The 15,950-nt window shown below is 41.7% G+C and overlaps 1 protein-coding gene across 18 annotated transcripts in view; it reads right to left on the bottom strand.

The window, feature by feature from the left end:
• The window catches only part of BCLAF3 (BCLAF1 and THRAP3 family member 3), a 57,648-nt gene that overhangs the window by 22,181 nt on the left and 19,517 nt on the right, over positions 1-15,950 (bottom strand). For 14 of the 18 annotated variants that reach the window (XR_015734504.1, XR_015734505.1, XR_009621178.2 and 11 more), the window contains 7 exons: positions 13,570-13,643; positions 12,247-12,819; positions 11,300-11,905; positions 5,847-6,025; positions 5,130-5,238; positions 4,705-4,768; positions 4,000-4,115 (listed from right to left, as the gene is read on the bottom strand). Coding sequence is in view for 15 of the 18 variants with exons in the window: in XM_087895243.1 (XP_087751369.1) it covers positions 4,000-4,115; positions 4,705-4,768; positions 5,130-5,238; positions 5,847-6,025; positions 11,300-11,905; positions 12,247-12,819; positions 13,570-13,643 (1,721 nt within the window). In the remaining 3 variants the exon portion in view is untranslated. The remainder of the gene's footprint in view (positions 1-3,999; positions 4,116-4,704; positions 4,769-5,129; positions 5,239-5,846; positions 6,026-11,299; positions 11,906-12,246; positions 12,820-13,569; positions 13,644-15,950) is intronic. The other 4 variants (XM_087895241.1, XM_087895244.1, XM_087895239.1 and 1 more) reach the window with 1 other exon arrangement.

Below are 15,950 nucleotides of genomic sequence, written 5' to 3'. Positions count from 1 at the left end.
GCAATCTTTTTCTATGGCCTCATAAATAGATAAGTTAAATGGATATGAATTCAACAGTTTGGGCCAGTGGTGGAGTTCAAATTTTTTTACTACCAGTTCTGTGGGTGTGGCTTGGTGGGTGTGGCAGGGGAAGGATACTGCAAAATATCCATTCCCAAAAAAGTACATTGCATTTCAGGCGGTGGCTGGTTCTGGCCGCTGCTGCAACCCAAAAACGCTTTCCTCCCTGGTTCCCCGATGCACATTGCAGAGTCATGTGCCTTCCACCTCCTTCTCCTCAGACTCACTTTCTCTTTCCTCCTGGCCAGATCCGTCACCTGAAATGCAATGCACTTTTTTGGCCTCCACACACCCCGTTTTTGGAATCGGGGAGGAAAGCGGATTTCGGGCGGCAGCACTGCAATCCCCTCCACGAATCCAAAAATAGGGCGTGCGGCTGGCACTGCCACCTGAAAATGCTTTCCTCTCTGGTTCCCCGATGCACATCGCAGAGCCACGCACCCTCCTCCTCCTCCGCACTCACTTTCTCTTTCCTCCTAGGCCAGGAGCAGAAATTGTCCGCCCTCCGCTTGAGTCGTCTGGGGAAGGGGCAGGCAGAGCAGCCAGCCGCCTTGCTTTACACCTCCTGCGCAGCGCCCAAAACCGTGATGCTCTTTTGTTGCCTCCGCACGCCCCGTTTTTGGAATCGGAAAGGCAGAGGAGATCTGTAGGCAGCGGAGATTACGGCAACAGTGTTTTTGGGTGGCAGCCTTGCCCCTTAGGCAGCGCCCGCTTTGCCAACCAAGTCCCAACCTCCGCGCTTCCCCGGGCTGCTTCCGGAATCAGGCTCTGACCGAGGCAGCAAAGGCGCAGGGGGCTTGCCGGGAAGCCTGGCACCATATTTATGAGATGGAAGCATCCAGGAGGACTGAAGTGCTGCGTCTCTATCGGGCCTTGCTGCAAGAAAGCCAGGCTTTCAACGCCTATGGCTATAGGTAGGAAGACGGGGGCGTCTCGAGAGTGGATCCTTCAGTGCCAAGTCCCTCTTCTGCCCCCATGAAAATCATCCTCTCCCCACCCCACCCACTCCAGTTAAATGCACGTAGAGTGATACGGTGTGTTTTAAATGGATAAAAAGATCTGTGCTACTTGTTATCAAAATCCGAATGGAAGTGAGGACGCCACTGATCCTGATGCTGGTAGGCAGAGGCAGAATTCTTTTTTTCTTGTTTTCCTCCCCAAAAATTAAGGTGTGTCTTATAGCCCGGTGTGTTTTATAGTCCGGAAAATACAGTAGTCCTTGACTTATCACTATTCATTCAGCTACCATTCAAAGTTACAATGTTGCTCAGTGAAAGGACTTATGTCCAGTTCCTAAAGTTATGGCTAACTCCTGTGGTTGCATGATTGCAACTTGGGACCTGGCAATCTATTTTCCCTTATGACTAGATTGTAGTTGCCAAGTGCCCTGCAATCATGTAATTTCCATTTGCAATTTTCCTGCTTCCTCAGAAAGTCAATGGAGAAGCCAGCAGGGAAGTCACAAACCACTGCTGCCTTCTGGGAATTTTCTCTCGTCTCTGGTAGCTAGCTGAAAAAGCTCTATGTGAAAATCCAAGCATGATTTTGGCATGGAATGTTTTCAGTCAGTCCCTAGAATCAAGAGGACTCTCTTGACCCAGACCTTTTTTGGCCAGCCTCCAGAAACAAGAGGGAGGCAGCAGAGGTTTGGATTTCTGCATTGAGGCTTGGATTTTGGCACAGACCTTGTCAGCCAACCCACAGAGATGAGAGGTAGTCCTCTTGGCATGCGGCAACAACTTGTATGTGTGCAACAGATTTCTGCATGTACGCTTTGATTTCTACACAGATACCTGCTTGGATTTTGGCATGGAACTTTTTCAGCCAGTCACTGGAAACAAGAGGAAGTCCTTTCCACTCTAGAGGCTGGGCTGAAAACATCCCATGGCAAAATCCAAGTAGAATTTTCAGCCATGGAGGATTTTCAATCTCAGGATGGAAAGACTTGAGAACCTCTTAACTTTGGAGCTGCAAATCTAAACAATTCCAATGCCTTCATGCACTCTCTGCAATACCCACCACCACACTGTTGCTTTCTCCCCCAGCCAGTAGGGTCTGAGGTCTGCAACTTTCTGCCAGCTTCTCCACTGACCTGATTGTGGGAAGCTAGCATGAAGTTGCCTGACCTAAGACTGGAGCATTCACTTATCAATGACAACTGCCTGGATTGCCACTGCTAAGCAAAGTGGTCACATTTTACAATAGCATCACTTAGCAACCAAAATTTTGGTCCCAATTGTGGTCATGCAGGACTACCTGTAATGAAGAAATAGATCTTGGGTGTAATGGTGAACATCTGCTGTAAAACAGACCAACAGCATTTTAGGGATAATAAGAAGCAGTATTGAAAGTTGAGATGCCAATAGCGTAATGCCCTTATATAAACCAATAGTGCTATTATCTCTGGGCTGTTGTGTGCAGTTTTGGTCATCACACCCCAAAGACGATACAATGGAGCTACAGAAGTTTCAGAAGGGGGAAACCAAAATTTGTTAACTATAAATGTGATAAATACAGGTAATCCCCAGGTTACAAGCGTTCCCTTAGCGAATGTTCAAAGTTATGTGATCAACGCCCTCTAGCATTTCCGAACAAGGCCCGAAACTATAAATCTTGCAGTACCATGGCAGTTATTCGCCTTAGACCCGGCCTCCGGAGGCTCCATTTCGGCCAGCAACGGGCTGGGGGAGGCCCAGGGAAGGCCGGATCTGGCGTCCAGAGGCTCCATTTTGACCTGCACCGGGCTGGGAGAGGCCCGTGGGGGGTCGAACGGAGCATCGGAGGGACGCATGAGGTCAGAAGGAGACTGCTTGCTAGATCTTCATAAGGTAAGTGACCCAGCGCGGCAGGTTGGGGGGGGGGAAGCAACAGGTGGCCTGTTCCACTGGTAGGCTCCCCATGGCCTTCCCAACCCTGAAATACCTCATGTGCAATTAACAAGTGCATTCTAGTTGCATTCAGTTAGTGAATGCATGGGCGAAAGGAGGGAGTGATCTCATTCAAGGTATGAGATTCACTCCCATGAATCCTCGGGTTACGAATGGAACGGGCAGGCTCCATTCCATTCGTAAGTCAAGGATTACCTGCAAATAGAAATTTACAATGTTTTCATCTCAACTAAAGTGTACTGCAAATTAGCACAAATCTTTGTTTTGGTAAAATAAAGGGGAAAAGTTTAGATGGATTTAAGACAGTATCCTATCTCGGTTGCTTGTATTCACATTATTATATGGCTGAGGTCTAAATAAAACCAAGTACCTGCTGAAAGGTGAAAGCAAAAATGTCTAATGAAAAATGGACTAGTTTTGAAGAGCTGGGACACAGAAAGTGTTTTTTTCACAGAGGCATAGGCATATCAAAAATAAATGGGCACTGTCTTTGGAAAAAGCCTAAATCGGAATAACATGATGGGTTCTACTCTGTGACCACTATCTCAAAGTATATTCATGACGCCAAAATAAAATAAAAAAATTCATCTGTCTATGCAGGTGGGAAACAACTATTTCAAATCAGATATGAAAGAACAGCATGAGTACATATTTTTGTACGCCATTAATACATTTTCTTCCTCAATTTCCAATATAGGAGATCAGATATTTTACAACCAAACTAGTTCATATGTCTTCCATAGTCCAAACTATATCATGCTACTATAACTTATTATAGTAAGGGTATCAGGGGAAGGAAAAGAATAGTAAAAAGCTGATACTAACATCAAAATTAATTTAAATGTATCTTCTAGCAATAGGATAAAAACCAAAGGAACACTATGAATTTTTATGTGGATTATGATACTTCACTAAAAACTGCAAACAGAAAATAAAGATAAAGTTACTCAAACCATAACTTCAAGATATATATCATGAAAATAGCATTAGAATGTAATAGTGTGGCTATAGTATTTTAACTCCAACTATTATTTCTCTTGAGAACATCTACCTTTGTGGGATATTAATGTAAAATATATTTTCATCTTCATTCTCCAGTCTCTGTTTTCTTCGCCTCTCTATGTCATGTCTTAAATCATTTGGGTCCTCTAGAACTCTCACAACATTCTAAAAATAAAATAAATGGATTAATGAATTAAAACTTTTATTTTTATTCTCACCTAAATTTAGTATAAGACCAGTATTAGAATAAAATAAAGCAAAAAGTGTTACATTTCACAGAAATGATTTTTTTTAATTCAATTTCTATAGTCGCCCATCTCAATCCAATTAACTCTGAGCAACAAACAATATTACAACAATTAAAACCATAAAAACACTAAAACAAGAATTATCATAATAATTACACTGAAATTAACAATGCAACCATCTAACCGGGCCTCTAACAGGATTCCATTACAAATTATACATTAGAGTTACTGCAGTAAAAAAATCTCATTCAATTATTAAAATCAAATTTGGTGAACTTGAAATTCTCAGCCAAATCTACCTCACATGTTTGAAAACAGAATTACATACATCCATTTCAGGAGCCAATTGGAATAAAAAATGCTTTCAATAAAAAATAAAGTTACCTCATTTTTTCAGTAAGATAGGGTTACATGCTGAACAAATAAACATATTATGGAATCATTAAAATAAGACACTTTATCCTGTTGCTGAAAATGTTTTTTCATTAGGAGATAAATATACATACCTGTCCAGACTCACACAAATTAGCTCGTTTGTTCTGAAGTTCTGCCAGAGACATATCAATCCTCCTAATGACCAAGCAAATAAGTATCAATAAGCTATATGGGGGAAAGAAAACTACAACAGATACTACATTACACAAAATATACTTAAATAATGCAACCTGCTGCAGGTCTACTTTTTTAAAATCTCAGAGTCCATGTTGGTCATTGTGCAGGAATGCATTTATTTAGACCATTCTAAACATGAATAGAAAGAGTAGGATATAACTAGATTATAGAAATAACTAGGAAGAGCCAGAAAATGAGCCAAGAAATGTTTTTAGTGGAAAAGACAGATACCACATGCTGGATATATTTTAAGTTTGCAAAATTATTTGTTGTTTAATCAACTAAAATGAATTTTATGGGTTGAATACATTTACCTTACCTGTGAATCTCTGGATCCAAATGTCTTTTAACTTCATTTGCCTCTGATATATCTTGTATTTTTGAGAAGCGCTCATTTAAAGTTAGGTCAGAAGATTTAAAATAATTTGCTGTGAAGTCAATGAAGAAAAAAAGCTAATTCTACAAGCAGTAATATTATTAGCAAATGAAATCTCCACCCTGAAGATCATATCTTAACCCTTGTAATTTTTAAAGCCATATATTCCTTAATAAATTTGTAATGGTAGCGTACAGCATACTTGTATTTTATTTCAATATAGCCTTCAAAATCTACTCAATAATCCTTTCATCTGAAGGGGCCCATATAAACTTTACTACTTAGACAGCCAGATCAAAGTGCAGAAAGATCAAATTGATATACACTTCAATTAAAAATTCTCTCAAGTGTGTGTGTGTGTGTGCCATTTCTGTGCCCATTAGTACTCAACAGTATTTTTTAAAGTATTAACTTGATCTATATATGCATGTACAAAGCCATTATGGCTAAACTTCAATTGTTTAAAAAAATCCCACTACCTCTAATTTAAAAAGTGAAATAGTCTTTCTTGAATTTTTTGGTAGTAATCTCATACTACTTTATGCAACAGCTACAACTTTTCACATGTCTTGGATTACCTTGGTTAATGACATACAAAATATTTTGATTACTAGTGATGATACTACAAAAAACAGGATATTTTTAACTTTCTGTAACCACCTTTAACTTGGTGGATAATTCTGATGATTTCCTGAGCAAATTCTTTTGATGGGTTTTGTTCTACCTTCTGTGTCACAGATTTTATATGTTCAAATACAGGATGAAAACTTTCAGGTTTTTTACCCACAGCTACTAGGTCACATGATGTCTGCCTCTCCATGATATGACCAGAAGCTCCCCTGGAATAAATTTAGGAAAGTTTAAAAAATATTCTGTTAAAATAACATTTAAAGTATTTGAATAAAATAGCAAGAGAGATTAAAAAAGGAAAATTAAGACTAATCCACATAAAAAGAGCTTCTAGATAGAAATGATCCTTGGCTCCATTTGTTGAGAAAGGTAATTTTATTAGAGAGCAAGCATATTGCAGCATTGCATAGCCAGAACTAAGAATAGCACTCCAAAATCCGAGTTCTTCTCACCCCTCCCTTTACTGTCTCTCATTGCCCACTTTAGTGTAACCAATCAAGTTTGTGCAAAATGTTTTCATAACTGTCAGTTCAAATGCACGTTGGTATGCAGCTCCCTTACTCTTCCAGCTTGATAACTTTGAGGCAGCCTTTCCATGAAGTACAATTTCTACTTTCTGTTTCCTAAGCATTCCCCTCCCCCTCTCCACAGTTCATGGCAGTCTGTCAACAAACAGTGAAGCACAATGAAGGTGGCAGCTGACACATTATTATCTTGTACTGCATTGGCATTTTCCTATATTTTCTTCAGAGTCACAAAACCATAGTATAAGACTTACAAAGTGCTCAAATTTCATTATCTGAGTTTCTGTTATAGCAAATCTAGAAAATAATGCATCATAAGAAATACAGTGAACTTTCAAATCAGCAAAATGCTGAACGTTGTTTGCTAACCACTTACGTGTTATTGCAAAGAAAACAACCAGGATGTACCAAATCTTAACTCAATTTAAGGAAGAGTGTACTTTCTGTATGGTAAAAATCCATGAAAATTATTACATGGCTATATAAACTTCCTCTTCCAGATAATTGGCCTTCAATGGTTTCTCAATTGCTAGCTCTAGCACCAACAGGACGAGAAGAGAAGAAAAAAACCTTTTTCTCAGATATCATGGAGAAATAAATGAAAGAAAGGACTGGGAAAAGGGTGCTATTTAAACCATGCTTCAGGCAGTAATTTAAATTTGGTCAGCTGTTCTGCAGCAGCATTTTTGGGCAGCAAAAGCCTGTGAACAGATACAGAAAATCATTGCAGCTTCTTTAGACACTGGCTCTACTGCAATCTTATACTGAAGAACAAAATGTTATATTATGAAATACATCAACTGATGAAGAATTGGATATATTAAATTCTCTAAATCATTTACGTAACAAAAAGTAATATTTAAATCAGAAAAAAAGAAAGTTAACAGTAGCTAACAATTATTATTTAGGTTACTGAGAGCAAGTTAATTAGTATACAAGTATGTAGGCTGTCCATAATCTCTGCCCAGTACAACCACAATTCAATGGAATGCCAAATTAAAATTCCACTATTCCCAGTTATTAATGGAAATGGAACCTGGCACACTGGTCTAAGATTATTGAGGTAGAATTGTGTGGAGTTCTAAAATTATAATATGGATGAAAGACTAATCAAATGACACTGAGCTATAACCTAAAACCATCATTCTTTTCTAGATTATCTAAACTTCTCAAAATCTGTTCTCTTTAATTTCAGGATCTACAGTCTTTGAGTTTTCTTGTCATCTTTCCCTTATGTAATGAATGATACACTGAGCAAGTTCAAAATTTTACAGTAGTGCTTAAACATTTGTGTACCCTTTTGAATTTTCAAAATTGTTGCATAAATATGACCTAAAATATGATTTGTTTTAAGCACCACTATAATTATCTTATCCTTTCAATAGGCTAACACTTCAACTGCCAGCATTTCATACCCATGCAGTTTATAACTCTGGAGTTAGCTGCTGGCCTAACTCCAGAGACTATATATGATAAAAATAGTTATACATAAACAAAAAATATAGAGGGATAGTTTTTTTCTAAGGTGTAGCTGTGAGAGACTTCCTCCCCAAAATACAGAATGAAAAGGCAGCATATAGAGATTGAAAAACTTTCAATATCTCTTCACATTTATCCTGTAAGCTAGCACTCCTCAGGATCAATATATTTAAAGAGCTATGGCTTCCCCATTCTTCATCTAATATGCAAGATTTGAGTGAGGAATGCTACTTGATAAAGGCACATCTAAACATATAAGTTTAAAACATGTTTGAAGCAACCACAAATCAGTCTCTGAAATTATACAAACTAGGAAAACATTTGTCATCCATTTTTGGTTATATAAACTGATTACAGACATGATTCAGTTTCACAAAACCATTAAAGGTCAAGTTAATTCAAGCAAATTATAATTATATGACATTTTTCTTCTTTTAGATGATTATTTAAAATTACTTTCAAACGAACTTATTTCAGGATGCACTATGCAAAGCAGCTTTGTTTTCCCGATTTCTCATTTTAACTGCAGCCCTTGCACTGGAGATATTCATGGAGATAAAGGGAAGAAATATCCCATGATATTCTGATTTTCAGGAAGCTGGTGAGACAATGGAGCAAGACGCTACTGCAATTCTCTGAATCCTGGTCACTGAACTCAACAGTACAGTGGTACCTTGGTACTCAACTGTTTTGAAACCCATCGAATTTGATACTCTACACATTTTGACACAAAACTTTTGTCCCAGTATCCATCATTTGTTTGATACTCAATGCACAAACTAGAACTTGTTGGTGCAGCTGTCTTGTGACTCACTACATCAGGGTTGTCAAAATCTATTTCACTGAGGGCTGGATCAGCATTATGGTTGCTCTCAAAGAGCCAGTAGCTGGCTTGCAGCGACTAGGTGGGCATGGTTGGGTGAGCATGGCCGCCTCAACACCATTCACTGGGCATGGTTGGGTCAGCATGGAACAAGTCACACCAGCTAAGTCAAGGTGGGGACAATTTGTTGCTAAGCTAAGTCAAGGTGGGAACAAGCTCGCCTCCCCAAACTGCTGACAGTGCGTGCATGCACACATACACCGCATTCCAAGTTTGTGGACTTTTATCCACAGAGGAAGGAGAGGGCCTTCTCCTCAAGCCCAGGCATGATTGGCAGTTTGTAAGCTCAGATGTGGATAAGTGTCTCCAAGCTTGGAATGGGGTGTGCGTGTGTGTGCATGCATGTGCACAGCATACAAAGGAGACGTTCTTCTTCCATTCCCAGACATCGTTGGCTTTTCCCTGTCTTGTGCCCCCTCCCAGCAAAGCAGGAGGCAGAGGACAATGCTGCTACGTGTGGAAGCATGGAGGAGAAAGTTTGCAAGAAGCAGTTTCCTGAATCCAACTTCTGCCTTGACAGATCTCTGGAGAGAAAGAGGTGGCAGGAGAGTAGTGCTACCCAGTCCTCCACAAGGGAGGCTGGCCCTTCTTGAAAGGGAATCCCCGTTTCCAATCGTGTGTGGTAAGGATGCTAGCTTGTTGGGGCAGCCTTCCCTCACACAGTACCCTGCCACCCTCTCCTCCTCTCCAGAAATCTGTCAATACCATTTCAGAGAGGTGGCTGTCCAGTCTTTTCTTAAAAACCTCCAGTGATGAAGCACCTATGATACTTATTCGGTTACTCGTACTTACAAAAGAAACCAAAATGCAAGTAAAGGTAAAGGGCCCAGAACTCAGCAATGGGGGGAGGGCGGGGGCTGCTGAATCCCATGGTGGAACCATTTTCACAGTGGCAGGAGTGCTATGGAGAAAGGGGGAGCATGATCTCAGCGGATGACAATATTGGAAGGAGAGGACCTGGAGGCATCTCCCCTATATGGCTTGGAGAGACAGGCAGGTACCCTCAAAGAGAGTGGATCTTGCAAGTAACCTGACCCCGTCCTGTTTCTAGCCTTCCAAATGATAGGGAACTGCTTCCTCTCCATCCGGACCATCACAACCTCTGGGCACTGGGTGATCATCTGAATGACATTGCCTGACTGACCAGGCATGGTAACAGAGGACAGCATGTGGGTGTCTCAGGGATTGGTGTTCCTGCTCCGTTTTGATATTTCCCTGATATTATGAAACAAGGAATGTCTCCACCTCAACCCGAACAGGGAGGTTTCGGCCTACCTGGGTCTGGACAGGGCTCATTTTTTATATTTGCTCACAGGGCAGACAAAACCTCACTTTCTCCAGATGTTGCTGTCTACTGTTAGGGGAGAAAAGGGCTGAGCCTTCTCCAACAACACCCACTCCTACAACCTCCAAATAAGCAGAAGATCAGGCTGGGGGGAGAGCCCCTGGGTATCAGCCCAACAAACAGTTGACAAAGGCAGAGGCAGAAAGGGGTCTTGGGGGGGATAGTGCCCATTGCCTGCCCTTCCACTGACTTCTTGGCAAGCAGCTGCCAGGCAGAAGGACCGCCACCCTTGGTGTGCTGGGTTGGAAAAAGATTGGGGAGTGACTTAGAGGATAAGGAAAGCCGGATGTCCTCTGAGACTATGGGAAGGGGAAGTTGAGAGTTCAAAACTGCATCTGTATCTGCATTAAAAACTCAGCGGATGCAGGCAAAATGTGGATATTTGACACCTCTCCTGAGGAGATTCGCTTCGCTCCTGCCCTTCCCCCTTTCAACTTGGTGCTGCCACTGCTCCTCACTCCCCTGAAATGCTGGCAGCCAAACCCAGAGCCGGTGCTGTTTCTTCCCAGTCTGACGTGTTGCAACCTAGGAGAGAAATCTGTGAGGCTTCCCGGAGCCCGGCGGGGCCGATCCATTCCTCCCAAGAACAACTTCCCCGCCACCTTCCAGCTCTGTCACTGCTGCCCAGTCCGGCCTGCTTGGCTGGCTGCATCCTGCAAGGTGGCACTGAGCAAGGCCCCTGTGGCACTCCGCCCGCCCAAGCGCTTCTCTCCCGGCAGATCCTGCCCACCCTCCCTGGCTCCCCTGCCTCGCCCACAGCCTTTTTAGAGACAGAGTCCCAACTTGGCCAGAGAGGGAAGATGTGCAGAACCAGCCATAGCCTTGATCCATGCAGCCCAGCTCAAAGGCTGCTGGCCAATGAGCGGCCGAAGGGCCAATGAACTTCAGCTGCTGCTGGGCACAGACAGCCCCCACATGCCCACCACCTCCTGTGTGCATGCACAGGGGAAGCACCTGGCCAATTTGGGGTGGGTGGCACCCAGTCCCTCATCATTTCCAGGGCGGCCCTGCGGGCTAGATCTAAATACATCGAGGGCCAGATCTGGCCTGCAGGCTTTGACTTTGATACCCATGCACTCCAATATTCCTCATGGGAAACACCTGCTTGGTACTCATAGTTTTTGGTCTCATTGTACCTCCCGGAACTAATTAACAATGAGTACTGAAGTACCACTGTACTAACCTAAATTATCAAAATGATTATGTTCCTTTTAATAATTGGTTAAAATAAAATATAATTAAGAGACATTACCTGTATTTATGTATTGTTTTCTTCATATCCACTTTGACAGTGAGTTTCTCTTTCCTAGCATGAACATCTGAACTACCAGTATCATGCTGGTAGTTGCTGGAAAAATTTATTCTTCCCCTAAAATCCAAATCTTTCTGTATTCGTTCTTTTTCATTTTGATCTAAGGATTTCACACATGAATTGTGGCCTTTCCCTGAATTATATTTCACTGCCACTTCAGTGTGAGGCTGTCCCATTCGGCTTGCCCTGTCACTGCTATAATGATCTGAACATTTACTATTCCAAACTCCTTTACAGTAGCTGTATTTCTCGTTGTCCAACTTGACATATTTCTCTGCTTTTTCATCAGAGGAGTATTTTCCTCCCTCTGGATGTCTATGACGTTTATGAGAATACTCATATGTAACCTTAGCTTCACAATTATTACTGTATTCAATTTCAGCATGCCATTGATCTTCAAGATTTCTTTGTTCTTCCCTTTTCTGATTGGAAGAAGAATAATTTTGCTTCCATTTGGAACTGCTTGCGGATTCTCTATCATACCTCTCCATTTCATTCACCTTTTTAGAGCTGGGCCCATATTCTCTGTAATCACGGTCAGGATACCTGTGTTGATATAAAGTAGTTTATACTTGCAGTAAGGAAGAAAATGAGAATTTATGTATGCAGAATCTGGTAAACTCAGCTGTTAGGTAGAATGTGTCACCCCGTAATCCCTCAAGCCACCAAAAGAGGGGAAATTATGATCTTGAATATGCTAGTCACCAACAGGATTAATATAAAAGAAATAATATTCCTCTAACACCAGTAGCCCACAATTAAACTATATTTTTATTGTTAGAGAAAACAATTTTCTGGCCAGAAATATGGAACTATTAGGGAAAATAGTTTTCACTTGAGGCTTTACACCACTAAAAAAAATAATTAAAACTGGGCAATTTCTCTACCTCTTCTTGGAAGAACTCCTTGGCGTACATTCATTAGAAAATCTTCGAAATGACTGAACATATTTGTCTTCTTGTACTTGGTGGTGCCTCAAGTCATTTTCATGCCACTTCCTTTCAAACTTACATAAAGTCTTTAATGGCCTATGATATGTCTTCATTTCTTTTGTGTTTCCAACAGCTCGAGTACCTTCATGCATTTCTCTTACATGTACTTTAGATGGATAAAATGACTGATGGTATTCTTTGTGAGACATTTCTAAATATCTGGAACTAAATTGGTTTCTTCTGATACATTCATTTCTTTCAGGTGAATATGTTCTAAAAGATTTATGATTATCAATGTCTTCTGAAGGGTTTCTTTTCAGAGAAGGGGAATATGATCTGGATTCATGAAGTCGATGATAGTTAGTTTCATGTGGTATATATCTGGGATTGGTTTGCCCATGTTTTGCCTCTTCCATTCTCCAAGTTATAAGTTTCTTTGAGTCTTTTTGGAAAATCTTATATTCAGAGTCATAATCAATGTGCCTTTGTCTATTGTATTCCTGTGCTCTGAAGACTGGTGATAAAGATCTACATGAAAACACATAAGTACCGAATTCAATTCAATTATTGCAATATACATTATGTCAGTAGGTGTGGGAGTCTGACAAAGTAGCATACAATATTGTTCTAAGTTACCTATAGGAACTTATTACATTTCGCATGTTGAAATTTTTAAAATTTGTTTGTTAAATTGAGGGAAAATGAAGCAAAACTGGAACAGGTTCCTCATGTAGATAATTCCCATACAGACTAACTACTTCTGGAAATTATTCTTATGAAGTGCAGCAAATTTTAAGTGCTGCAGCTGGTGTTCCGTCAACAGCTACATTCTAAAATGTAAACAATGTTATGACAGCTTAGTAGAGAATATAGCTGTATATATTCTCTTACAGATAAGAGGATCTCTCACTCTAAAATCCTGAATACATTCACTTCCAAATATACCGCTCAAAAAAATAAAGGGAACACAAGCAGAAGACATCTGAATGAATGAAATAGCCTTATTAAATACTTTGTTCTTTACATACAGTAGTTTATACACTGCTCAAACAACTAAAGGGAACACAAAACTACTGTATGTAACGAACAAAGTATTTAATAAGGCTATTTCATTCATTCAGATCTCGGATGTCTTCTGCTTGTGTTCCCTTTATTTTTTTGAGCAGTGTATAATTCCAATAATTAAGAATAATATTTCTCAGATAATCATTTAGTGCTGCTGTCTTCTAGTAAATTAAGGATAACCTGTATGAGCAATAGAAAAACATGACCATTTACCTTCGTTTCCATCGTGGTGATCTTGACCGTGATCTAACCATCTTTCCATATACTTGTAAGCTGTCTTCGTTTAACTATTAGAAAAAGGTAAACAAGTAAATATTTAGCAGGAACTAGTATGTACTATAACTGTTAATAGTTTAATGTTTACCAGAATATATTTCAAAAAAAGGTATTTAATTTATAATTAAGATAACAAGAATGAAAAGCTACAACAGAAAACAACCTCGTATTTTATCTAAAATGGAAATGTTGATAATTTGCTGATTTCATGTATTGTATTCATTAGTATTTTTTAAAAAAATCTACACTACTATATTTTTCGGAGCATAAGACGCACCTTCCCTCCCCCCCAAAAAAGAGGGTGAAAATCTGGGTCATATACACCGAAGGTAGCCCCACCCACTCGCTGGTCCCCACCTTTTGGAGGTTGTTGGCCTCCGCCCCTCACATTTTCCAGCGGTTCCAGGCGGCGGGGATCCTCATTTCCACTCAGATTTTGATAACGAGCAGCACAGATCTTTTTATCCATTTAAAACAAACCCTATCACTCTATGCACATTTAACTGGAGTGGGTAGCGTGGAGTGGGGAATGATTTTCATGGGGACACAAAAGGGATTTGGCACTGAAGATTCCACTCTTGAGACACCCCGGTCTTCCTACCTATAGCCGTAGACGTTGAAAGCCTGGCTTTCTTACAGCAAGGCCCGATAGCGATGCAGCACTTCAGTCCTTCTGGACGGTGCCATCTCGAAAACACAGTGCCGGGCCTCCCGGCAACCCCTGCACCTTTGCTGCCTTGGTCGGAGCCTGATTCTGCAAGTGGCCTGGGAAGCGCGGAGATTGGGACTCATTTGGTGAAGCGGGTGCTTCTGCGCGAGAGGCGCAAGACAAGGTGGCTCGCTGCCGGCCTGCCCCTTCTCCAGACAACACAGGCAGAGGGTGGTCGGCTTCTGCTCCTGGCCCAGGAGATGGATCTGGCCAGGAGGAAAGAGAAAATGAGCCTGCGGAGAAGGAGGGCTCTGCGAATTGCATCGGGGAATCGGGGAGGAAAAAGAGCATCGCCTCCATGCATCGCATTTTCCGGCGTTTTCCTCCAATTCCCCGATGCAATTCGCAGAGCCATGCACCCTCATGAAAACACAGCGGCGGTGGTTTTCGGCCAGTTTCAAGCAGCACCCTAACTGCTTGCACCGCCCATCTCCCAGCATATGGAGACCAAAAATGTGATGCTTGTTTTTGGCAATCCCCGTTGCCTGGAACTGACCGAAAACCGCCACCACGTTTTCATGAGGGCACATGGCTCTGCAAATTGCATCGGGGAGGAAAACACTGAAAAATGTGATGCATGGAGGCAGTGCTCTTTTTCCTCCCTGATTGCCCGATGCAATTCGTAGAGCTTTACCTTACACCCCTTGTGCTGCCACCCAAAAACACTTTCCTCCCTGATTCCAAAAACGGGATGTGCGGAGGCAAAAAAAGAATATTGCATTTTCGGGTGGTTCCAGGCAGCGGAGATAGCAGCAACAGTGTTTTCAGGTGGCAGTGCCCACTTCGTCAACCAAGTCCCGACCTCTGCACTTTCCAGTTTGTGGGGGCAATAAGCTGACTTGGTATAAATATACAAAAGTATGAAGGCTATTGCTTAGCGCATTGTAAGCCGCCCTGAGTCTCCTGAGAAGGGCTGCATATAAATCAAATTTTAAAAAAAAGGTATAGGGGGATTGCCAGGAAGCCTGGTGTTTACAAGATGGCAGCATCCAGGAGGTCTGAAGTGCTGCGTCTCTATCGGGCCTTGCTGCGAGAAAGCCAGGCTTTCAACACCTACAGCTATAGATAGGAAGATGGGTGTCTCGAGAGTGGAGCCTTCGGTTCCAAGTCCCTCTTCTGCCCCCATGAAAATCATCCCCCACCTCACCCACTCCAGTTAAATGTGTGGAGTGATAGGGTTTGTTTTAAATGGATAAAAAAATTTCCCAAAGCCTCTAATATTCCCGATTCGAGCGCCGATTTAGGCGCTATCTACCTTGTAGAGGTTGATAGAGGAAAGGGAAACCTCCGAGGACCTCGGGGAGGACAGCAATCCCCCCGAAGGTTCAGGAAAACTCCCTTAACTCAGACCGGGAAAGAACCAGCCATCCAGGCTGGCCAGAAATGGTGACAGGTGTATAGAGGGAAGCGAAGATCGAACAAGAAGCATCGGTGGAAATAGAAAGCAAGAAAAGGTACTTTTACATCTTCTAATTGTCGAAAGAAAGCGGGAGGAAGGAACCCCTGAGTCAAAGAAAGAAGAGAAGCGGCGACTGGCGAGTGAGTGGAGGGAGGAATCCATATTGAAAGTGACATCGCGTAATTTGGTAGCCAGTGAAACCCGAGGAAA

The sequence above is a fragment of the Pantherophis guttatus genome, chromosome 5, assembly GCF_059756535.1.
Source record: "Pantherophis guttatus breed Tessera chromosome 5, ASM5975653v1, whole genome shotgun sequence".
Taxonomy (NCBI): domain Eukaryota; kingdom Metazoa; phylum Chordata; class Lepidosauria; order Squamata; family Colubridae; genus Pantherophis; species Pantherophis guttatus.
Note: the sequence above shows the minus strand (reverse complement) of the source record. Positions and strands in the feature narration are given on the sequence as shown.